At 35.6% G+C, this 24115-nt stretch overlaps 1 protein-coding gene and 1 non-coding gene across 2 annotated transcripts; one reads left to right on the forward strand and one right to left on the reverse strand.

Annotated features, from left to right (window-relative positions):
* Positions 1 to 20839: 20839 nt before the first annotated feature.
* LOC127986517 (lysosomal membrane ascorbate-dependent ferrireductase CYB561A3) lies at positions 20840 to 23766 on the forward strand. Its single transcript, XM_052588796.1, has 6 exons — positions 20840 to 20998; positions 21188 to 21365; positions 21984 to 22186; positions 22339 to 22493; positions 22656 to 22821; positions 23582 to 23766. Exons 1-6 carry the CDS (start codon positions 20963 to 20965, stop codon positions 23603 to 23605), a joined length of 762 nt encoding a protein of 253 aa, XP_052444756.1. The 5' UTR covers positions 20840 to 20962; the 3' UTR covers positions 23606 to 23766.
* A 145-nt stretch (positions 23767 to 23911) lies between these two features.
* Positions 23912 to 23983, reverse strand: trnaa-ugc (transfer RNA alanine (anticodon UGC)). The gene has a single exon. It is a non-coding gene; the product is annotated as a tRNA-Ala (tRNA).
* Positions 23984 to 24115: the final 132 nt, after the last annotated feature.

Here is a 24115-nt window from a genome sequence, read left to right on the forward strand (position 1 = left end):
GTAACTCAATTTCTGTTGTACATTCAGTTTCAAGGGTTTCTGTTGTCATTAATGTCTCTTCTCTGTTCATTGTGAAATCTTCTGAATATTTTGTCAAAGTGGTTGCTATAACTGGTTCAGTTGTACTTTTTGTTAGATGTTCTAAAAGTAAACCATTATTTTCTGACTGTCTTTCTTCATGTGTGGTAGCTGTCGTCATAACAGGTGTTTTATCTTCTGGTGTTTGTAACTTGATTTCTGTTGTACATTCAGTTTCAAGAGGCTCTGTTGTCAATAATATCTCTTCTCTGGTTGAAATAAAATCATCTGCATATTTTATGGACGTAGTTGGTGTCACTGGTTCAGTTGTAGCTTTTGACTCAATATTTTCTGAAATGAAATCAGGTTCTGACTGTCTTTCTTCATGTGTGGTATCTGTTCTCTCCACAGGTGTTTTATCTTCTGGTGTTTGCAATTCAATTTCTGTTGTACATTCAGTTTCAAGAGCCTCTGTTGTCAGTGATGTCTCTTGTCTGGTTGAAATGAAATCTGCATATTTTATAGAAGTGCTTGGTCCAAGTGGTTCTTTTGTTCCTTTGGATTCATTATTTTCTGAAGTGAAATCAACAGGTTCTGACTGTCTTTCTTCGTGTGTGGTTGTTGTTGTCATCACAGGTGTTTTATCTTCTGGTGTTTGTAACTCGATTTCTGTTGTACATTCAGTTTCAAGGGTTTCTGTTGTCAGCGATGTCTCTTGTCTGGTTGAAATTAAATCTTCTATATATTTTTTTGAAGTGGTTGATATCACTGGTTCAGTTGTTCCTTTTGACTCAATATTTTCTTCATGTGTGGTTTTTGTTGTCATCACAGGTGTTTTATCTTCTGGTGTTTGTAACTCGATTTCTGTTGTACATTCAGTTTCAAGGGTTTCTGTTGTCATTAATGCCTCTTCTCTGTTCATTGTGAAATCTTCTGAATATTGTGTCAAAGTGGTTGCTATAACTGGTTCAGTTGTACTTTTTGTTAGATGTTGTAAAAGTAAACCATTATATTCTGACTGTCTTTCTTCATGTGTGGTTGCTGTTGTCATCACATGTGTTTTATCTTCTGTTGTTTGTAACTTGATTTCTGTTGTACATTCAGTTTCAAGGGTTTCTGTTGTCATTAATGTCTCTTGTCTGGTTGAAATTAAATCTTCTGCATATTTTATTGAAGTGGTTGCTGTAAGTGGTTCAGTTGTACCTTTTGACTCAATATTTTCTGAAATTAAATCAACAGGTTCTGACTGTCTTTCTTCATGTGTGGTTGTTGTTGTCATCACAGGTGTTTTATCTTCTGTTGTTTGTAACTTGATTTCTGTTGTACATTCAGTTTCAAGAGGCTCTGTTGTCAATAATGTCTCTTCTCTGGTTGAAATAAAATCTTCTGCATATTTTATTGAAGTGGTTGGTGTCACTGGTTCAGTTGTTCCTTTTGACTCAATATTTTCTTCATGTGTGGTTTTTGTTGTCATCACAGGTGTTTTATCTTCTAGTGTTTGTAACTCAATTTCTGTTGTACATTCAGTTTCAAGGGTTTCTGTTGTCATTAATGCCTCTTCTCTGTTCATTGTGAAATCTTCTGAATATTTTGTCAAAGTGGTTGCTATAATTGGTTCAGTTGTACTTTTTGTTAGATGTTCTAAAAGTAAACCATTATTTTCTGACTGTCTTTCTTCATGTGTGGTAGCTGTCGTCATAACAGGTGTTTTATCTTCTGGTGTTTGTAACTTGATTTCTGTTGTACATTCAGTTTCAAGAGGCTCTGTTGTCAACAATATCTCTTCTCTGGTTGAAATAAAATCATCTGCATATTTTATGGACGTGGTTGGTGTGACTGGTTCAGTTGTAGCTTTTGACTCAATATTTTCTGAAATGAAATCAGGTTCTGACTGCCTTTCTTCATGTGTGGTATCTGTTCTCTCCACAGGTGTTTTATCTTCTGGTGTTTGCAATTCAATTTCTGTTGTACATTCAGTTTCAAGAGCCTCTGTTGTCAGTGATGTCTCTTGTCTGGTTGAAATGAAATCTGCATATTTTATAGAAGTGCTTGGTCCAAGTGGTTCTTTTGTTCCTTTGGATTCATTATTTTCTGAAATTAAATCAACAGGTTCTGACTGTCTTTCTTCGTGTGTGGTTGTTGTTGTCATCACAGGTGTTTTATCTTCTGGTGTTTGAAACTCGATTTCTGTTGTACATTCAGTTTCAAGGGTTTCTGTTGTCAGCGATGTCCCTTGTCTGGTTGAAATTAAATCTTCTGCATATTTTATAGAAGTGCCTGGTCCAAGTGGTTCTTGTGTTCCTTTGGATTCATTATTTTCTGAAATGAAATCAACAGGTTCTGACTGTCTTTCTTCATGTGTGGTTGTTGTTGTTGTCATCACAGGTGTTTTATCGTCTGGTGTTTGTAACTCGATTTCTGTTGTACATTCAGTTTCAAGGGTTTCTGTTGTCATTAATGTCTCTTCTCTGTTCATTGTGAAATCTTCTGAATATTGTGTCAAAGTGGTTGCTATAACTGGTTCAGTTGTACTTTTTGTTAGATGTTGTAAAAGTAAACCATTATATTCTGACTGTCTTTCTTCATGTGTGGTAGCTGTCGTCATCAAATGTGTTTTATCTTTTGGTGTTTGTAACTTGATTTCTGTTGTACATTCAGTTTCAAGAGGCTCTGTTGTCAATAATATCTCTTCTCTGGTTGAAATAAAATCTTCTGCATATTTTATGGACATGGTTGGTGTCACTGGTTCAGTTGTAGCTTTTGACTCAATATTTTCTGAAATGAAATCAGGTTCTGACTGTCTTTCTTCATGTGTGGTATCCGTTCTCTCCACAGGTGTTTTATCTTCTGGTGTTTGCAACTCGATTTCTGTTGTACATTCAGTTTCAAGGGTTTCTGTTGTCATTAATGTCTCTTGTCTGGTTGAAATTAAATCTTCTGCATATTTTATTGAAGTGGTTGCTGTAAGTGGTTCAGTTGTACCTTTTGACTCAATATTTTCTGAAATGAAATCAACAGGTTCTGACTGTCTTTCTTCGTGTGTGGTTGTTGTTGTCATCACAGGTGTTTTATCTTCTGGTGTTTGTAACTTGATTTCTGTTGTACATTCAGTTTCAAGGGTTTCTGTTGTCAGTGATGTCTCTTGTCTGGTTGAAATTAAATCTTCTGCATATTTTACAGAAGTGCTTGGTCCAAGTGGTTCTTTTGTTCCTTTGGATTCATTATTTTCTGAAATGAAATCAACAGGTTCTGACTGTCTTTCTTCATGTGTGGTTGTTGTTGTCATCACTGGTGTTTTATCTTCTGGTGTTTGTAACTTGATTTCTGTTGTACATTCAGTTTCAAGGGTTTCTGTTGTCATTAATGTCTCTTGTCTGGTTGAAATTAAGTCATCTGCATATTTTATTGAAGTGGTTGCTGTAAGTGGTTCAGTTGTACCTTTTGACTCAATATTTTCTGAAATTATATCAGGTTCTGACTGTCTTTCTTCATGTGTGGTTGTTGTTGTCATCACAGGTGTTTTATCTTCTAGTGTTTGTAACTCAATTTCTGTTGTACATTCAGTTTCAAGGGTTTCTGTTGTCATTAATGTCTCTTCTCTGTTCATTGTGAAATCTTCTGAATATTTTGTCAAAGTGGTTGCTATAACTGGTTCAGTTGTACTTTTTGTTAGATGTTCTAAAAGTAAACCATTATTTTCTGACTGTCTTTCTTCATGTGTGGTTGTTTTTGTTGTCATCAAATGTGTTTTATCTTCTGGTGTTTGTAACTTGATTTCTGTTGTACATTTAGTTTCAAGGGTTTCTGTTGTCATTAATGTCTCTTGTCTGGTTGAAATTAAATCTTCTGCATATTTTACAGAAGTGGTTGCTGTAAGTGGTTTAGTTGTATCTTTTGACTCAATATTTTCTGAAATGAAATCAGGTTCTGACTGTCTTTCTTCATGTGTGGTTGTTGTCGTCATCACATGTGTTTTATCTTCTGGTGTTTGTAACTTGATTTCTGTTGTACATTCAGTTTCAAGGGTTTCTGTTGTCAGTGATGTCGCTTGTCTGGTTGAAATTAAATCTTCTGCATATTTTACAGAAGTGCTTGGTCCAAGTGGTTCTTTTGTTCCTTTGGATTCATTATTTTCTGAAATTAAATCAACAGGTTCTGACTGTCTTTCTTCATGTGTGGTTGTTGTTGTCATCACTGGTGTTTTATCTTCTGGTGTTTGTAACTCGATTTCTGTTGTACATTCAGTTTCAAGGGTTTCTGTTGTCATTAATGTCTCTTCTCTGTTCATTGTGAAATCTTCTGAATATTTTGTCAAAGTGGTTGCTATAACTGGTTCAGTTGTACTTTTTGTTAGATGTTCTAAAAGTAAACCATTATATTCTGACTGTCTTTCTTCATGTGTGGTAGCTGTCGTCATGAAATATGTTTTATCTTCTGGTGTTTGTAACTTGATATCTGTTGTACATTCAGTTTCAAGGGTTTCTGTTGTCAGTGATGTCTCTTGTCTGGTTGAAATGAAATCTGCATATTTTACAGAAGTGCTTGGTCCAAGTGGTTCTTTTGTTCCTTTGGATTCATTATTTTCTGAAATTAAATCAACAGGTTCTGACTGTCTTTCTTCGTGTGTGGTTGTTGTTGTCATCACTGGTGTTTTATCTTCTGGTGTTTGTAACTCGATTTCTGTTGTACATTCAGTTTCAATGGTTTCTGTTGTCATAAATGTCTCTTGTCTGGTTGAAATTAAATCTTCTGCATATTTTTTTGAAGTGGTTGCTGTAAGTGGTTTAGTTGTACCTTTTGACTCAATATTTTCTGAAATGAAATCAGGTTCTGACTGTCTTTCTTCGTGTGTGGTTGTTGTTGTCGTCATCACAGGTGTTTTATCTTCTGGTGTTTGTAACTTGATTTCTGTTGTACATTCAGTTTCTAGGGTTTCTGTTGTCAGTGATGTCTCTTGTCTGGTTGAAATTAAATCTTCTGCATATTTTACAGAAGTGCTTGGTCCAAGTGGTTCTTTTGTTCCTTTGGATTCATTATTTTCTGAAGTGAAATCAACAGGTTCTGACTGTCTTTCTTCGTGTGTGGTTGTTGTTGTCATCACAGGTGTTTTATCGTCTGGTGTTTGTAACTTGATTTCTGTTGTACATTCAGTTTCAATGGTTTCTGTTGTCATAAATGTCTCTTGTCTGGTTGAAATTAAATCTTCTGCATATTTTATTGAAGTGGTTGGTGTCACTGGTTCAGTTGTTCCTTTTGACTCAATATTTTCTTCGTGTGTGGTTGTTGTTGTCATCACAGGTGTTTTATCTTCTAGTGTTTGTAACTCAATTTCTGTTGTACATTCAGTTTCAAGGGTTTCTGTTGTCATTAATGTCTCTTGTCTGGTTGAAATTAAATCTTCTGCATATTTTATTGAAGTGGTTGCTGTAAGTGGTTTAGTTGTACCTTTTGACTCAATATTTTCTGAAATGAAATCAGGTTCTGACTGTCTTTCTTCGTGTGTGGTTGTTGTTGTCGTCATCACATGTGTTTTATCTTCTGGTGTTTGTAACTTGATTTCTGTTGTCCATGATGTCTCTTGCCTGGTTGAAATGAAATCGTCTGCATATTTTACAGAAGTGTTTGGTCCAAGTGGTTCTTTTGTTCCTTTGGATTCATTATTTTCTGAAATTAAATCAACAGGTTCTGACTGTCTTTCTTCGTGTGTGGTTGTTGTTGTCATCACAGGTGTTTTATCTTCTGGTGTTTGAAACTCGATTTCTGTTGTACATTCAGTTTCAAGGGTTTCTGTTGTCAGCGATGTCCCTTGTCTGGTTGAAATTAAATCTTCTGCATATTTTATAGAAGTGCCTGGTCCAAGTGGTTCTTGTGTTCCTTTGGATTCATTATTTTCTGAAATGAAATCAACAGGTTCTGACTGTCTTTCTTCATGTGTGGTTGTTGTTGTTGTCATCACAGGTGTTTTATCGTCTGGTGTTTGTAACTCGATTTCTGTTGTACATTCAGTTTCAAGGGTTTCTGTTGTCATTAATGTCTCTTCTCTGTTCATTGTGAAATCTTCTGAATATTGTGTCAAAGTGGTTGCTATAACTGGTTCAGTTGTACTTTTTGTTAGATGTTGTAAAAGTAAACCATTATATTCTGACTGTCTTTCTTCATGTGTGGTAGCTGTCGTCATCAAATGTGTTTTATCTTTTGGTGTTTGTAACTTGATTTCTGTTGTACATTCAGTTTCAAGAGGCTCTGTTGTCAATAATATCTCTTCTCTGGTTGAAATAAAATCTTCTGCATATTTTATGGACATGGTTGGTGTCACTGGTTCAGTTGTAGCTTTTGACTCAATATTTTCTGAAATGAAATCAGGTTCTGACTGTCTTTCTTCATGTGTGGTATCCGTTCTCTCCACAGGTGTTTTATCTTCTGGTGTTTGCAACTCGATTTCTGTTGTACATTCAGTTTCAAGGGTTTCTGTTGTCATTAATGTCTCTTGTCTGGTTGAAATTAAATCTTCTGCATATTTTATTGAAGTGGTTGCTGTAAGTGGTTCAGTTGTACCTTTTGACTCAATATTTTCTGAAATGAAATCAACAGGTTCTGACTGTCTTTCTTCGTGTGTGGTTGTTGTTGTCATCACAGGTGTTTTATCTTCTGGTGTTTGTAACTTGATTTCTGTTGTACATTCAGTTTCAAGGGTTTCTGTTGTCAGTGATGTCTCTTGTCTGGTTGAAATTAAATCTTCTGCATATTTTACAGAAGTGCTTGGTCCAAGTGGTTCTTTTGTTCCTTTGGATTCATTATTTTCTGAAATGAAATCAACAGGTTCTGACTGTCTTTCTTCATGTGTGGTTGTTGTTGTCATCACTGGTGTTTTATCTTCTGGTGTTTGTAACTTGATTTCTGTTGTACATTCAGTTTCAAGGGTTTCTGTTGTCATTAATGTCTCTTGTCTGGTTGAAATTAAGTCATCTGCATATTTTATTGAAGTGGTTGCTGTAAGTGGTTCAGTTGTACCTTTTGACTCAATATTTTCTGAAATTATATCAGGTTCTGACTGTCTTTCTTCATGTGTGGTTGTTGTTGTCATCACAGGTGTTTTATCTTCTAGTGTTTGTAACTCAATTTCTGTTGTACATTCAGTTTCAAGGGTTTCTGTTGTCATTAATGTCTCTTCTCTGTTCATTGTGAAATCTTCTGAATATTTTGTCAAAGTGGTTGCTATAACTGGTTCAGTTGTACTTTTTGTTAGATGTTCTAAAAGTAAACCATTATTTTCTGACTGTCTTTCTTCATGTGTGGTTGTTTTTGTTGTCATCAAATGTGTTTTATCTTCTGGTGTTTGTAACTTGATTTCTGTTGTACATTTAGTTTCAAGGGTTTCTGTTGTCATTAATGTCTCTTGTCTGGTTGAAATTAAATCTTCTGCATATTTTACAGAAGTGGTTGCTGTAAGTGGTTTAGTTGTATCTTTTGACTCAATATTTTCTGAAATGAAATCAGGTTCTGACTGTCTTTCTTCATGTGTGGTTGTTGTCGTCATCACATGTGTTTTATCTTCTGGTGTTTGTAACTTGATTTCTGTTGTACATTCAGTTTCAAGGGTTTCTGTTGTCAGTGATGTCGCTTGTCTGGTTGAAATTAAATCTTCTGCATATTTTACAGAAGTGCTTGGTCCAAGTGGTTCTTTTGTTCCTTTGGATTCATTATTTTCTGAAATTAAATCAACAGGTTCTGACTGTCTTTCTTCATGTGTGGTTGTTGTTGTCATCACTGGTGTTTTATCTTCTGGTGTTTGTAACTCGATTTCTGTTGTACATTCAGTTTCAAGGGTTTCTGTTGTCATTAATGTCTCTTCTCTGTTCATTGTGAAATCTTCTGAATATTTTGTCAAAGTGGTTGCTATAACTGGTTCAGTTGTACTTTTTGTTAGATGTTCTAAAAGTAAACCATTATATTCTGACTGTCTTTCTTCATGTGTGGTAGCTGTCGTCATGAAATATGTTTTATCTTCTGGTGTTTGTAACTTGATATCTGTTGTACATTCAGTTTCAAGGGTTTCTGTTGTCAGTGATGTCTCTTGTCTGGTTGAAATGAAATCTGCATATTTTACAGAAGTGCTTGGTCCAAGTGGTTCTTTTGTTCCTTTGGATTCATTATTTTCTGAAATTAAATCAACAGGTTCTGACTGTCTTTCTTCGTGTGTGGTTGTTGTTGTCATCACTGGTGTTTTATCTTCTGGTGTTTGTAACTCGATTTCTGTTGTACATTCAGTTTCAATGGTTTCTGTTGTCATAAATGTCTCTTGTCTGGTTGAAATTAAATCTTCTGCATATTTTTTTGAAGTGGTTGCTGTAAGTGGTTTAGTTGTACCTTTTGACTCAATATTTTCTGAAATGAAATCAGGTTCTGACTGTCTTTCTTCGTGTGTGGTTGTTGTTGTCGTCATCACAGGTGTTTTATCTTCTGGTGTTTGTAACTTGATTTCTGTTGTACATTCAGTTTCTAGGGTTTCTGTTGTCAGTGATGTCTCTTGTCTGGTTGAAATTAAATCTTCTGCATATTTTACAGAAGTGCTTGGTCCAAGTGGTTCTTTTGTTCCTTTGGATTCATTATTTTCTGAAGTGAAATCAACAGGTTCTGACTGTCTTTCTTCGTGTGTGGTTGTTGTTGTCATCACAGGTGTTTTATCGTCTGGTGTTTGTAACTTGATTTCTGTTGTACATTCAGTTTCAATGGTTTCTGTTGTCATAAATGTCTCTTGTCTGGTTGAAATTAAATCTTCTGCATATTTTATTGAAGTGGTTGGTGTCACTGGTTCAGTTGTTCCTTTTGACTCAATATTTTCTTCGTGTGTGGTTGTTGTTGTCATCACAGGTGTTTTATCTTCTAGTGTTTGTAACTCAATTTCTGTTGTACATTCAGTTTCAAGGGTTTCTGTTGTCATTAATGTCTCTTGTCTGGTTGAAATTAAATCTTCTGCATATTTTATTGAAGTGGTTGCTGTAAGTGGTTTAGTTGTACCTTTTGACTCAATATTTTCTGAAATGAAATCAGGTTCTGACTGTCTTTCTTCGTGTGTGGTTGTTGTTGTCGTCATCACATGTGTTTTATCTTCTGGTGTTTGTAACTTGATTTCTGTTGTCCATGATGTCTCTTGCCTGGTTGAAATGAAATCGTCTGCATATTTTACAGAAGTGTTTGGTCCAAGTGGTTCTTTTGTTCCTTTGGATTCATTATTTTCTGAAATTAAATCAACAGGTTCTGACTGTCTTTCTTCATGTGTGGTTGTTGTTGTCATCACTGGTGTTTTATCTTCTGGTGTTTGTAACTCGATTTCTGTTGTACATTCAGTTTCAAGGGTTTCTGTTGTCATTAATGTCTCTTCTCTGTTCATTGTGAAATCTTCTGAATATTTTGTCAAAGTGGTTGCTATAACTGGTTCAGTTGTACTTTTTGTTAGATGTTCTAAAAGTAAACCATTATATTCTGACTGTCTTTCTTTGTGTGTGGTAGCTGTCGTCATAACAGGTGTTTTATCTTCTGGTGTTTGTAACTTTATTTCTGTTGTACATTCAGTTTCAAGGGTTTCTGTTGTCATAAATGTCTCTTGTCTGGTTGAAATTAAATCTTCTGCATATTTTATTGAAGTGGTTGGTGTCACTGGTTCAGTTGTTCCTTTTGACTCAATATTTTCTTCATTTGTGGTTTTTGTTGTCATCACAGGTGTTTTATCTTCTAGTGTTTGTAACTTGATTTCTGTTGTACATTCAGTTTCAAGAGCTTCTGTTGTCAGTGATGTCTCTTGTCTGGTTGAAATGAAATCTTCTGCATATTTTACAGAAGTGGTTGCTGTAAGTGGTTCAGTTGTACCTTCTGGCTCAGTGTTTTCTGAAATGAAATCAACAGGTTCTGACTGTCTTTCTTCGTGTGTGGTAGCTGTTGTCATCACAGGTGTTTTATCTTCTGGTGTTTGTAACTTGATTTCTGTTGTACATTCAGTTTCAAGGGTTTCTGTTGTCAGTGATGTCTCTTGTCTGGTTGAAATGAAATCTTCTGCATATTTTACAGAAGTGCTTGGTCCAAGTGGTTCTTTTGTTCCTTTGGATTCATTATTTTCTGAAATTAAATCAACAGGTTCTGACTGTCTTTCTTCGTGTGTGGTTGTTGTTGTCATCACTGGTGTTTTATCTTCTGGTGTTTGTAACTCGATTTCTGTTGTACATTCAGTTTCAAGGGTTTCTGTTGTCATTAATGTCTCTTGTCTGGTTGAAATTAAATCTTCTGCATATTTTTTTGAAGTGGTTGCTGTAAGTGGTTTAGTTGTACCTTTTGACTCAATATTTTCTGAAATGAAATCAGGTTCTGACTGTCTTTCTTCGTGTGTGGTTGTTGTTGTCGTCATCACAGGTGTTTTATCTTCTGGTGTTTGTAACTTGATTTCTGTTGTACATTCAGTTTCTAGGGTTTCTGTTGTCAGTGATGTCTCTTGTCTGGTTGAAATTAAATCTTCTGCATATTTTACAGAAGTGCTTGGTCCAAGTGGTTCTTTTGTTCCTTTGGATTCATTATTTTCTGAAGTGAAATCAACAGGTTCTGACTGTCTTTCTTCGTGTGTGGTTGTTGTTGTCATCACAGGTGTTTTATCGTCTGGTGTTTGTAACTTGATTTCTGTTGTACATTCAGTTTCAATGGTTTCTGTTGTCATAAATGTCTCTTGTCTGGTTGAAATTAAATCTTCTGCATATTTTATTGAAGTGGTTGGTGTCACTGGTTCAGTTGTTCCTTTTGACTCAATATTTTCTTCGTGTGTGGTTGTTGTTGTCATCACAGGTGTTTTATCTTCTAGTGTTTGTAACTCAATTTCTGTTGTACATTCAGTTTCAAGGGTTTCTGTTGTCATTAATGTCTCTTGTCTGGTTGAAATTAAATCTTCTGCATATTTTATTGAAGTGGTTGCTGTAAGTGGTTTAGTTGTACCTTTTGACTCAATATTTTCTGAAATGAAATCAGGTTCTGACTGTCTTTCTTCGTGTGTGGTTGTTGTTGTCGTCATCACATGTGTTTTATCTTCTGGTGTTTGTAACTTGATTTCTGTTGTCCATGATGTCTCTTGCCTGGTTGAAATGAAATCGTCTGCATATTTTACAGAAGTGTTTGGTCCAAGTGGTTCTTTTGTTCCTTTGGATTCATTATTTTCTGAAATTAAATCAACAGGTTCTGACTGTCTTTCTTCATGTGTGGTTGTTGTTGTCATCACTGGTGTTTTATCTTCTGGTGTTTGTAACTCGATTTCTGTTGTACATTCAGTTTCAAGGGTTTCTGTTGTCATTAATGTCTCTTCTCTGTTCATTGTGAAATCTTCTGAATATTTTGTCAAAGTGGTTGCTATAACTGGTTCAGTTGTACTTTTTGTTAGATGTTCTAAAAGTAAACCATTATATTCTGACTGTCTTTCTTTGTGTGTGGTAGCTGTCGTCATAACAGGTGTTTTATCTTCTGGTGTTTGTAACTTTATTTCTGTTGTACATTCAGTTTCAAGGGTTTCTGTTGTCATAAATGTCTCTTGTCTGGTTGAAATTAAATCTTCTGCATATTTTATTGAAGTGGTTGGTGTCACTGGTTCAGTTGTTCCTTTTGACTCAATATTTTCTTCATTTGTGGTTTTTGTTGTCATCACAGGTGTTTTATCTTCTAGTGTTTGTAACTTGATTTCTGTTGTACATTCAGTTTCAAGAGCTTCTGTTGTCAGTGATGTCTCTTGTCTGGTTGAAATGAAATCTTCTGCATATTTTACAGAAGTGGTTGCTGTAAGTGGTTCAGTTGTACCTTCTGGCTCAGTGTTTTCTGAAATGAAATCAACAGGTTCTGACTGTCTTTCTTCGTGTGTGGTAGCTGTTGTCATCACAGGTGTTTTATCTTCTGGTGTTTGTAACTTGATTTCTGTTGTACATTCAGTTTCAAGGGTTTCTGTTGTCAGTGATGTCTCTTGTCTGGTTGAAATGAAATCTTCTGCATATTTTACAGAAGTGCTTGGTCCAAGTGGTTCTTTTGTTCCTTTGGATTCATTATTTTCTGAAATGAAATCAACAGGTTCTGACTGTCTTTCTTCATGTGTGGTTTTTGTTGTCATCACAGGTGTTTTATCTTCTGGTGTTTGTAACTTGATTTCTGTTGTACATTCAGTTTCAATGGTTTCTGTTGTCATTAATGTCTCTTGTCTGGTTGAAATTAAATCTTCTGCATATTTTATTGAAGTGGTTGGTGTCACTGGTTCAGTTGTTCCTTTTGACTCAATATTTTCTTCATGTTTGGTTGTTGTTGTCATCACAGGTGTTTTATCTTCTGGTGTTTGTAACTTGATTTCTGTTGTACATTCAGTTTCAATGGTTTCTGTTGTCATAAATGTCTCTTGTCTGGTTGAAATTAAATCTTCTGCATATTTTATTGAAGTGGTTGATGTCACAGGTTCAGTTGTACCTTTTGACTCAATATTTTCTGAAATTAAATCTACAGGTTCTGACTGTCTTTCTTCGTGTGTGGTATCCGTTCTCTCCACAGATGTTTTATCTTCTGGTGTTTGTAACTTGATTTCTGTTGTACATTCAGTTTCAAGAGGCTCTGTTGTCATTAATGTCTCTTTTCTGGTTGAAATTAAATCTTCTGCATATTTTATTGAAGTGGTTGCTGTAAGTGGTTCAGTTGTACCTTCTGACTCAATGTTTTCTGAAATGAAATCAGCAGGTTCTGACTGTCTTTCTTCGTGTGTGGTAGCTGTTGTCATAACAGATGTTTTATCTTCTAGTGTTTGTAACTCAATTTCTGTCGTACATTCAGTTTCAAGAGCCTCTGTTGTAATCAATGTCTCTTGTCTGGTCACTGTAAAATCTTCTGCAGATTTTGTGGATGTGGTTGTTGTCAATTTTGTTTTAATATTGTTTAAAATGAAATCAGCAGGTTCTGACTTTCTTTTTTCAGTTGTCGTAGATGCTCTCTCCCGTGATGTTCTTTTTTCTACAGTTGATAAGTTGATTTCTGTACATTCTGTTTCAGGAAGATCAGTTGTCATTCTTCTGTCTTGTTCAGTGTCCAGTAAATCTGCATGTTTTTTTAATGTGTTTGGTGTCATTGGTTCATTTGTTCCTCCTGTTTCAAGATGTTGTGTATTTAAATCAACAGGCTCTGACTGACTTTCTTTGTATGTTGTATCCGTTCTCTCCACTGGTTTTTTATCTTTAAGTTTTTCTAACTCAATTTCTGTTGTCATTCCAGTCTCTCTTTCTGTAAGCATGGCAGTATGTTCATTGCCTTTGGATGTGGATAGTGTCACTGGTTTATTTGTTCGGGATTCTTTTGTCATTAAAATGTCAGTTTTGTTTGTAAGCAAGATCAACTTCTCCATTGCTGTCCAGTCTTCTCTTTGCACAGAGTATTCTTTGTCATCCTGTTTTACAACAGATACACTGTTTTGTTTTTCCATTATTGATTTTGCAATTGTTAATCTAATTCCACTGGAGCTTGTCTGGTGTCTTTGACTAAATATTGTGGTTTCTTGAACTGCTCCCACTGTTGGCCTGATTTCTTTGCCCCCTGAAGATATTTTCTTCTCACTTCCTTCATTTTCTGCTGATGGTCTCTCCAGTTCTGTTGTACAGTCTGTTTCAGTCGGCACTGTTGTTATTCCCATCTGTTGTTTTGTAAGTGTGATAGTATTAGCATATTTTCTGGAGGTGGCCAGATTTTCTAATTCACTTGAATCCTTTTCAACATATTCTGTACTCAACAGAATATCTTCAGTGCTTTCTGTCTCGAAGCTCTCTGATATACTTGATTCTTTTATTGTATCTTCTGAATTATGCGGTTTAAAAACCGTTCGACTGAATGACATGATTGAAGTCCTCTTGTCATCACCTTTCGATTCGTCGTCTGTTAAGACAGTCGTTGGCCTTGGTTTCCACATGCTTCTTCTTTGCCTAAACATTTTCAGTGGAACTTGGTTTCTGTGTTTTGAGGCGTTTGTTTGTATCTTATCTGTCGATAATGTCTCAGTCTCTGCTGTAATTATGCTGTCCTTTGATTTCATTTGGAAAAGTCCCATTCCTAATAACATCAGTATTTTTTCCATGTGGACGACAGCATCATTACTAGAATTGGATGCAAATTTCATAGCACTTTCCGCTAACTCATTTATTTCAATTTCGACTCCTTGGTGTGGTTGTGAATATCTTGTAGCCTGGTATATGGGACAGATGGTTGAACCCTTTTGATTAAAAAATATTCTCAACCGTGTGGCAGATGGGAAGGTAGTCCTTAGCATCTTAGCTAGATCTGACACCTGTTTGCATAAACCTCTTTCAGGGGCGCCTTCAAAAACGCTCCCTGGAAATCCTTCTGCGGTTTGACCAGAATGATGGTCAGTGGTGCAGAAAGAAGATTTTTCTTTTGGTTGCTTGTCCAGTCTTGTGACCGTTTTTCTTTTAACATGGAATACACCAATTATAAGACATGTTTTTGAAGTGATGCCTTGTTTAGATGAATGCATCTTCCCTCTTTGCAAGCTCCTAATAAGCTGTCAAGAAAATACAGTGAGAGTCTGGGTCTTTTTTCTCAATGGTAGAAGTGCAGCACTGAATAAAACTTACGTAAACACAAAACAAGTGCTAATTGCAATCACTTGTTAATAGATGTTGTGTAATTACTGGCATTTTACTGTTACCAAAATTGAGAATATTTAATCTTCTCATTGCACAAAATAAATATTAAACTAAATTGTTATTTTAAATCTTGTAAACCATCATAGCTTACCTTCGGTGGTAAAACTGCAGTCTGTATTTTCTCTTTATGATGTCCTCTGTAAACCCAATTGCACGGCATATGTTTGATCCGGTGCACTTCTGCGATGTAGACACACTTTACTATAAAGCATCTGCACATGTAGCCATGTTTTCTAAGAACAGACTGAAGGAAAGCCCAGTCCTGGCACAGTATTTCTTGACATGGAGAAGTATCTGGAGTCCTAAATGTTTTCTGCAGTTGCAAATGCATAGGAACTACAGTAAGGAGAGACAAAGACAACCACCATAACCTCATCACGCCATAGGCTCCAGCAACATTTCGTTTGCTGCTTCAGGACATTAGACAGGAAGGTTACACCGTGTCCTTATCTTTGTTTTATCTGAGTCTGGGTTTTACTATGTACATATGATAAGACACAAGGTGTTCACTGCACTGCAACTTGTGGCTGTAATGTTACACATATCAACACACCCATCAGAATTACAGTTCCAGCTTATTTTCATGTGGGAATTTATTGTAGGTCATGCAAACTAAGCATAGAACTAGAATTCAGTGAGACACACACCCATAATTAATTCCAATGAACTAAAAGGCGCATCATTTTCAATGTAACTGCTGTGACTCATGATTGCATGAGGTTTGCATGGGGTTGGCCAAAAACACTTTAGAAAGAATTCCGACATCTTGCTTCACCGTCAGCCATTTCCACTTACATTTCTCCTGATTGTTTTGGACAAGAGCTCCTTAAAAACTAAGCCCCTTCACATTTATGTGGTGATACGTGATCCAGTGAATGTAGCCTGTGTTGTGCCAGTTTCTCTTTTCATGAATGTATTTCACAATGAGATGAAACACACCACTTAAAATATATGTTGTTGATGGGGAGGGTCTTATGGTCACTTGAGGAGGGAGTGAATGCGACTTTCCTCTGAAAATATCCTAAACAACCTGTCAGGAACAAAAAGAACAATGGCACAAAAAAAAAGTGTGAATTAAAAAAATTCTTGAGTGTGTTAATTGTGAAATTAATAATTAATTCATTATGAAATATTCAGTAAATAAGGATATCAAAGGTTTCTTTTTGATCACTTGATCTTGCTTTGAATTTTACTTTACATATGCAAATTGGATTTCTTTATGTTAACGTCAAGCCTTAATCTGTCAAATGACAGATAATTTAATAGTTTATAGAGAACCATGTTACGAAAAAAAAGAAAAAAAAACGATATGCTTAAAAGTATCGGTTACCCAAATCTCACTCATGTGAAACACAAATGGAGTTGTAAAGTCATTAAGGTGAATAATTTATTTAAATTGTATGTTCACAGATATTCATAACTCCAGATAGGTGTAGTCAGAAAAGACGTTATGCTATTTCTTATTATTCAAGAGACATTATCAAAGGTTGAAATGAAAGATCTTACCTATGGGGATATATACCAAGTTGTGATATTCTTCAAGAGATCATGTTCTGACAAATCAGAGACTTCAGTATTTGCCCCAAAAAACTGGCACATGTTTTAAAGTTGGAAAAATAGCAATGGAAATACATTTTTCTCTTCATTACATCTACAGAAGGAGTCCACAGAAGCTTTTCTAAGAAGCAGTCGAAGATGGGTCCATCCCTTGAAAAAGTGTCCTTCACAATTTTTCCACTTTTCATTGCGGTGATCCGGTTGAAATATCCCACCCCACACATACAAGCACATTGAGGCAAAGCTGAGATGCCACTGTAGCTTCATCGTGGCTCTTGCTCAGTGTGGAAGCTGTTGAGCTCATGCGACAAGCTTTTATCTTTGTTTGATTTCTTCATGCACACATGACTCACTGAGTTCTGCCATAGGAAGCTAGTCATCTTATAAACTCATTAATGACCAAAGCTTAACAATTCGAAGTGGTTTTTTTGTTGTTGTTTGTTTTAGTAAAGAAAAGAAAAAAGAGTTGTCTGAAAGTGTCTACAATGGCCATGTGAGCATCAGAACTTGACAATGGAGCAATGGAAGAAGGTGGCTTGATCCAGTGAATCATATTTCCTTTTAGATCAGGTTGATGGCCAGGTGCATGTGTGGTGTTTTGGGAAGAGATGGTAGCAGGATACACTATGGGTAAAAGGCAGGCCATTAGAGGCAGTATTATGTTCTGGGTAATGCTCTGCTGGGAAACATTGGGTCCATTACAAAAAGTTCAGGGTCTTGCCTTGGCCTCCAAAATCCATAGAATGCTACTTGCAGGACTTAAAGTATCTGCTGCAGTTGAACTTAGAAATTAAAATTCACTTGATTTATGGACATAGAAAGGGTCATTGTGCTATAAAAACATTATGTATTTTTATAATTCAAAACTGTCGCATTAATTAATTCACATTTATTTCGACATAGAAAAAGGTCATTGTGCTATAAAACATTAATTAGTTTTATAATTCAAAACTTTCGCATTAGTCTAAAAAACAGTTTCTATTGAAGCCAGTCTGGGGTACTGTATGTGCCACTTTATGACATAGTAGTGTGGTTAAACACTGCCTCCGTAGAAGAAGATCAACACTTGTCACTTTATCACTGTCACCTGCCTCTATATCACTGCAAATTTAACTTGTGCGCAAAAATGAAATACCACATAAAACATTTGCACATAGTCCCATGGTGCAAAGTTAGATTAATTTTTGATGCGTGGAGGAATTTATTAGGTCCTTAGATAGGTCCTTCAAAGTATCTTGGAGAGGTGAGGTGAGGTGTCGCAACATCTTGCTACTGGGATGCCTCAGGGCTCAGTCCTTGGACCACTTCTCTTCTCTGTCTACATGGCATCATTAGGTTCTGTCATTCAGAAACATGGCTTTTCATACCACTGCTATGGTTATGACACTAATCTCTACCTCTCATTTCATCCTGATGATCCGACGGTAGCTTCTTGCATCTCAGCTTGTCTAACAGACATGTCTTTCTGAACTCAACCTTGCCAAGACAGAACTGCTTGTGTTTCCAGCAAATTCATCACAATTTCACCATCCAGTTAGGCACATCATCCATAACTCCTTCAAAAACAGCCAGAAACCTTGGAGTTATGATTGAAACCTTTACAATTAATCCAGCAGGATTAATTGTTAATGAGCTAAAAAGAAGGCATGTCACACTGTATGGATTGATGTTTGCCTACAAAACCACCACTGGCTCTGAACCACTTTACCTAAATTCTTTACTTCAGACTTATGTCCCCTCTAGAAGATTGCAAGTGAATGTCGCTTTACCATGTCATCCCAAAGAAGCACAAAATCACTTTTACGTGAAGTCCTTAGCCATCTTCAAGTAACAACTAAAAACACATCTCTTCCATCTTTATTTGACCCTCTAACTCTAGCACTCTCTATTCTAATTATATTCTAAAAAAAAAAACACTTGTACCTTTTAGACTTGCACTCTATTAATTTGTTGCTTGTTTTCTTTAAAACACACACACACACACAATGTTTTTGTATAATTATATTTGCTTTGTATTATATAAGCAAAAAAGACTAATTATTTTTCTATTCTATCTGTTTTCTTTTTATTTATTATATTATTTAAAAAAAAACTTGTTATGTGTACTGTGTTAAGCTAATTGAGACTTGTAATAACACTTGTATATCATTGCTCTTTTGTTGATTTTGATTGCTTCCATTGTCTTCATTTGTAAGTCGCTTTGGATAAAAGCCTCTGCTAAACGACTAAATATAAATGTAATGTAAAGAATGAACTGTAGGTCACTAAGGATAAAGGTAAAAAAAGTCCTGTGATGCACTTATAGTGGGAGCCTAGAGTCTATAGCGGCACTGTTATATCTTTATTCGTTAAAAAATAAAAGGTCCTTCCAAGAATGTGACAGTATAAAGTGTGCATTGACATTTGCATTTGATTATGAATGAGTGTGGACGTTTGGCATTCAAAGTCTTCCAGGGCTCTGACGCACTTGATATCTGACCCAAAACCAGCAGAGAAAGCGCACCTGAAACTCTGCACCCGTGGAGGTAGGAATTATGTTATTCTGCTAGATTTGGCACACACATGAGGGGTATTGACAACAGCACAAAAGATAGAACACTCTTTCATTTTTAGAGGTACCCTTTGCTTTGCAATCAAAGTTAAATATCACTTATAAGAAGATCAGAGAGGAAGGTAGGTAGTGTGAGGACAATGACAAAGAGAAACTAATGGAAATAATCAAAGCATGCACTTGGGTTATAGCCAGGAGGATGACAAAGAATGGAAGCCAATCTATCTCACAGATGGAGGTCAGACCTTCATCAGCAGTGGTCACAGATGGGGTCCATCCTATGACATACTTGTTTTCGCTCCTTACAGTGATAGTTGCGTAATATGAAGTCCAAAGCCACTGCTGAGTCAGCACTGGTTTTAAGGTCTTATATAATGGCTATTATATCATGTTTTTAGAACTTAAAAAAATATAGAGCTATTGTTCTATATCTGTTGTTTTTTATGATTTTTTGGGCCTTTACAACTTCAAGGTTTTAAACAATTTCTCATGATAAAATGCTTTATCAGGTTGACATTCAAAGTTGTCTCAACAGACTTTTCTATTTAAAAATTCAAGTATTTTTTTTATTTCAATTAATTTTGCTCTGCATCCTTGCCTTTAAGTTTAAATTGCAATCCTGCATACCACCTCAGTTCAAAACTAGGAATTAAACTGAAATTTAAAAGACATTCTCAGTTCAGTTCCAAAACACTTGGTACTTACGCTGTAAAACTGATGCTGTTATAGTTGATGTTTGCATTACATATTTTGTATTCTACTATCATTAGGAAGAATGGGCAATGAAAATGCTAAAACAAGTGTAATAAACAGGAGCAGCAGGAATGTACGAGCATTTATAAGCCAAGAGATGCTGGACGTTGAAGCCTTCATTACAAAATACAATGGCCAAAGTGTTATGGACACCCTGCTGCCACATTCTGCATTAAAGAAGTTCTACTTTCGACCTGACGTCCCAAGCTACCGTATTCTAATTTCTGAAACTGGTGAGCTTCCTTGGGAAAAGAACCAGTATATTTCACTGTTCATTGAAGATGAGGATGACAAGGAAATCTGTATTAAGCACGTCTGTCTCTGCAAGCCTTTACCTTATGTAGCTTCTATTTTTATATATGATATATGATGAATTAGACACGCTGTTGGTTTACCTTAGCAGTTGCTTTTCAGAAAGAGTCAATAAATATAGCTGAACAATGCAGATCTTTGTTCATCTTGTGTTTTTAAAAGCAGCAAGAACATTATATGACCATGAAAATTCACCGCATGACTTCTGGCAGACTAACAATTGCTCTAATTCAAAAAGTGAGAAAATGCCACACTATCATTCCCTCATGTGGGTTGATTTCATGCAAATGTAAGTAAGTGACTTGCAGATTAAGGCCACCCACTACTTTTACAGACACTGTAGTTTTATTATGATTTATAAATTACAGTCATCTCCATTTTACATTATTGGATAATGCCAGCCATTTAGTTCATGTGTGGAGAAACATGCCATTTAGACAAAGTTTGAGTAGTAAGATAGTCAACTCTTACTGGCATTTTAAAAGACGTATCATGTTGTATTTGCATTTGATCTGCTCTCACGACAGCTTATGGGAAAGATCATCAAGCGTAGCATCATAAAAATGCTGAAGACATGCTTCGTCACAGAGTGACACTAACGCCTTTGTGGTGCTCCATCTGTATGACACAGCAAAAAAGACAAATGTGCAATGCGTTCTGTGTTTAGGGCTTCAGTATAGTATTTGCTGTTTATTATTTTTAGTGGTTTAGTACCTAAACCAATGGCTTAAAGAACAGCATGGTGATTTATTTGGCACTCAAATCAGATATTATAATATATTAAGTTTTGAAAAATGTAAGTTCACCTTTGTAAACATCTAAATCATTGTGGGTACAAGATAGCCTTTGTTATAAGCCAGAAATAAGATTAGCCTGTACAAAAAATTATTAATATCACTATTCCTTGAGACACCATTATAGTTATGTAGACACTTAAGACGGGCACATCAAAACATCTTTTAATTTCAAGGAGAATGAGTTAATAGCATGACCATGACTTGCATGACATCTCTCAAAATCTGGGGCTGGACGCATAAAAGAAAGACACAGAGAGAAATGGGAGATGTGCACATTGGATGTCTTGAACATAAAAAGAAAGGTAGGAATTTTGTAATTAAAGCTTTTATAAACTTTCTGTCATTGCACAGCTTTATTAGACATCACTGGCATTGGCGTCTAAAGAATTGAAAGCTATATTGAAGATGTAAACCTTATATGTAAAGACCTATTTAAATATTAAAGATATGTTTTGCTCTGAAATATATTAATCCGGTCATCTCTGTTTTAGATGAGTTTCCCCGTGTCCATATATGTGCTGAGTGTGTGGCTGGGGTTTTTGTGTGTGATGTTCGTGTGTCTGTGGAGTGGGACCTGGAGAGGAGGATTTGCCTGGGATGGATCTTTCCTGCAGTTTAACTGGCACCCGGTCCTCATGGTGACGAGTCTCGTGGTGCTGTATGGAAATGGTGAGAGGAAACGCTTCTCTTTCTGTCTTGCATGTATAAACACCTCTCCCTCTTGTTTTTAACTGGCATACTTCTTCTCTTTTCTTCTCATTTTTACGGTCTTGCTCCATCACAAATAGTCCTATAAGAAACAATCACAAATTATTTCTGTTTAATATCACATATGTTTTTCCAAGACGGCCCTGAGACTACATTTATTTACTGTACATAACGTCCCAAAGTGTGACATTCTTTCTTTTGTTTAACCTAATGTGATTTAATGTATTTGAAATGAATGTATCTGATCAAAATACACTAATTTCAGATGTACTGTCAAATATGTTATATTATATTATATTATATTATATTATATTATATTATATTATATTATATTATGTATCTTTTTGATGAATGGAAAGATTAAAATAACATTATTTGAAATAGAATTTTATTCTTGGAATAAATAGATACATTTTTAATAAACGTCCCTGACCTTAAATTTCCTTTACTTCAAAAGAAAAACAGGAATTCCAGACATATTATTCTGATACGTGGTACAGTTCGTGTTTATGCCATGTCCAAAAACACTTTGTTTGATCTGTTTGTCCTGCTCTCTCTGTGTCTGTTTCTCTCTCTCAGCCATAGTCCTGTACCGTGTTCCTCTCACCTGGAGCAGGTGGTGGTGTAAGCGGGCCCATGCAGGGCTGTTATTTGTGGCCATGGTGCTGTCTGTGCTAGGAGTGTGTGCTGCCTTTGATTTTCACACTGCCAACAACATCCCTCATCTGTATTCATTACACAGCTGGACTGGGATCTCCACAGTGGCCCTATTCACTTTGCAGGTACACTATACATGGTCAAGCCTGACTGAAATGTCACAGTATTTTCAATGCTTCATGCTTAGTAAAGCTCCATGAGTATGTTCTACTCCATCAAATTTTAAAGAAGTGATGCTTGACATGGTCTCCTGTGCCTTTGTCCTCTGATTGAATAGTGGTTTGTGGGTCTTTGTGCTTTCTTGTTGCCCTGGACCCCTTTGGCTTTTAGAGCCCATCTGAAACCTCTTCACATCTGGATGGGCATTGCTATCTTCATCCTGAGTCTCATCACCAGCCTGTCTGGGATCAATGAGAAACTACTGCTGACACTGTGAGTGACAATAACAAGCATGTAGCTGCAAAAAATGACTGTGATTTATCTTATTCAGATACATAATAATGTTTTCTCTTTGAATTACCTGAGTAGGCTGCTCTTATTATGGGGGATCCATCCTCTAATAATTTGTGTTTCCAACCAATTGTGTCTCAGCAGAAATGGGAGAAATGGAAGCAATACCAAACCATATACGACACTGCCTGCTGAGGCTCTGTTTGCAAACTCATTTGGCATTGCAGTTGTTATTTTTGGATTGTTAGTGCTGAAGCTTCTGTTCGGTCAGAAATGGAAGAATCCAGAGTCTGAGAATGAAACTGACAGAGTAAGTATATGATGACATCCACTTTAAGATGCCTAAAATGAATTCTAAGTATAAACACTGATTAAAAGTTTTTGTTTTGTTTTACGTAATACTTTTATATAGCAAGTATGTATTAAATTGATCAAAATTGACAGTAAAAACATGTATAATTTAAATATATAATGCAGATTCCAGAAGATTTCTATATATAGATATAAATATATCAAAATTGACAGTAAAAACATGTATAATTTAAATATATAATGCAGATTCCAGAAGATTCACATATATATATATATATATATATATATATATATATATATATATATATATATATATATATATATATATACTGTGTGTGTGTGTGTGTGTGTGTGTCTGTGTGTGTGTAAGGATTAATAAAATATCTAAGATTAAAAGGAAATCAGAACCATATCAGCATATTGGAATAATTTCTGAAGGATCATGTGAAGGATCACTTTAGCTTTGCAATCACAGGAATAAAGGTCATTGTAAAATATATTACAATGGAAACAATTATTTCAAATTGTAACACTATTTTACAATAATGTTGTTTTGATGTATTTTTAATCAAATAAATGTAGCCTTTGTGTGCATAATAATATAGTTTTTAAAAACATTAACATGCTAGTGTATAATTGTTGTTTACGTTTTTACTTTACATTTTGCAAAAATTTGCTTTTATAACATTAAAGAAGAAAATTAGGTGCTGAATAGAGAGGCAATGGCTGAATTTGTTTTATTTGTATGTGATTTGTAGCCATTGCTGACAGATGCCAGATGAAGAATGGAGTAAACAAGAAGAAACATGTTGTGTATATCACAATTATACAAATCACTTTTTGACTCTGTGACAGCTGGTTTTATGCTTGCTTCATTTACACATCCAAAACAAATCGAGTGGCCAGTTGATTGACATGCCATATAACCTTATTAATGTGAGAGACGGACCTCTTGTGGTTATTAAGAAAATTGCAAGAAAAAAAATTAATAAATTGATCTTACATTAAGTAATGCCTTCGAATTCCATTTTTTGGTGTATTTATCTGTTTTAGATTTTATATTGTTATGGTGTTGAATAGAAGAAAAGTGGAGATGCCGGGGATTGAACCCGGGGCCTCATACATGCAAAGCATGCGCTCTACCACTGAGCTACATCCCCTTGTACGCACAGTGTCTTTAGATGTCTATGAGAGTTGTGTAGAATCACATTCTTAAGGTACATTTAAAAATATATTATTATTACTTCAGCCAAACAATTTTTTTATAGCAGTTTTTTTAGTAGCACTATTGC

This window comes from Carassius gibelio, chromosome B21, assembly GCF_023724105.1.
Source record: "Carassius gibelio isolate Cgi1373 ecotype wild population from Czech Republic chromosome B21, carGib1.2-hapl.c, whole genome shotgun sequence".
Classification (NCBI taxonomy): Eukaryota; Metazoa; Chordata; class Actinopteri; order Cypriniformes; family Cyprinidae; genus Carassius; species Carassius gibelio.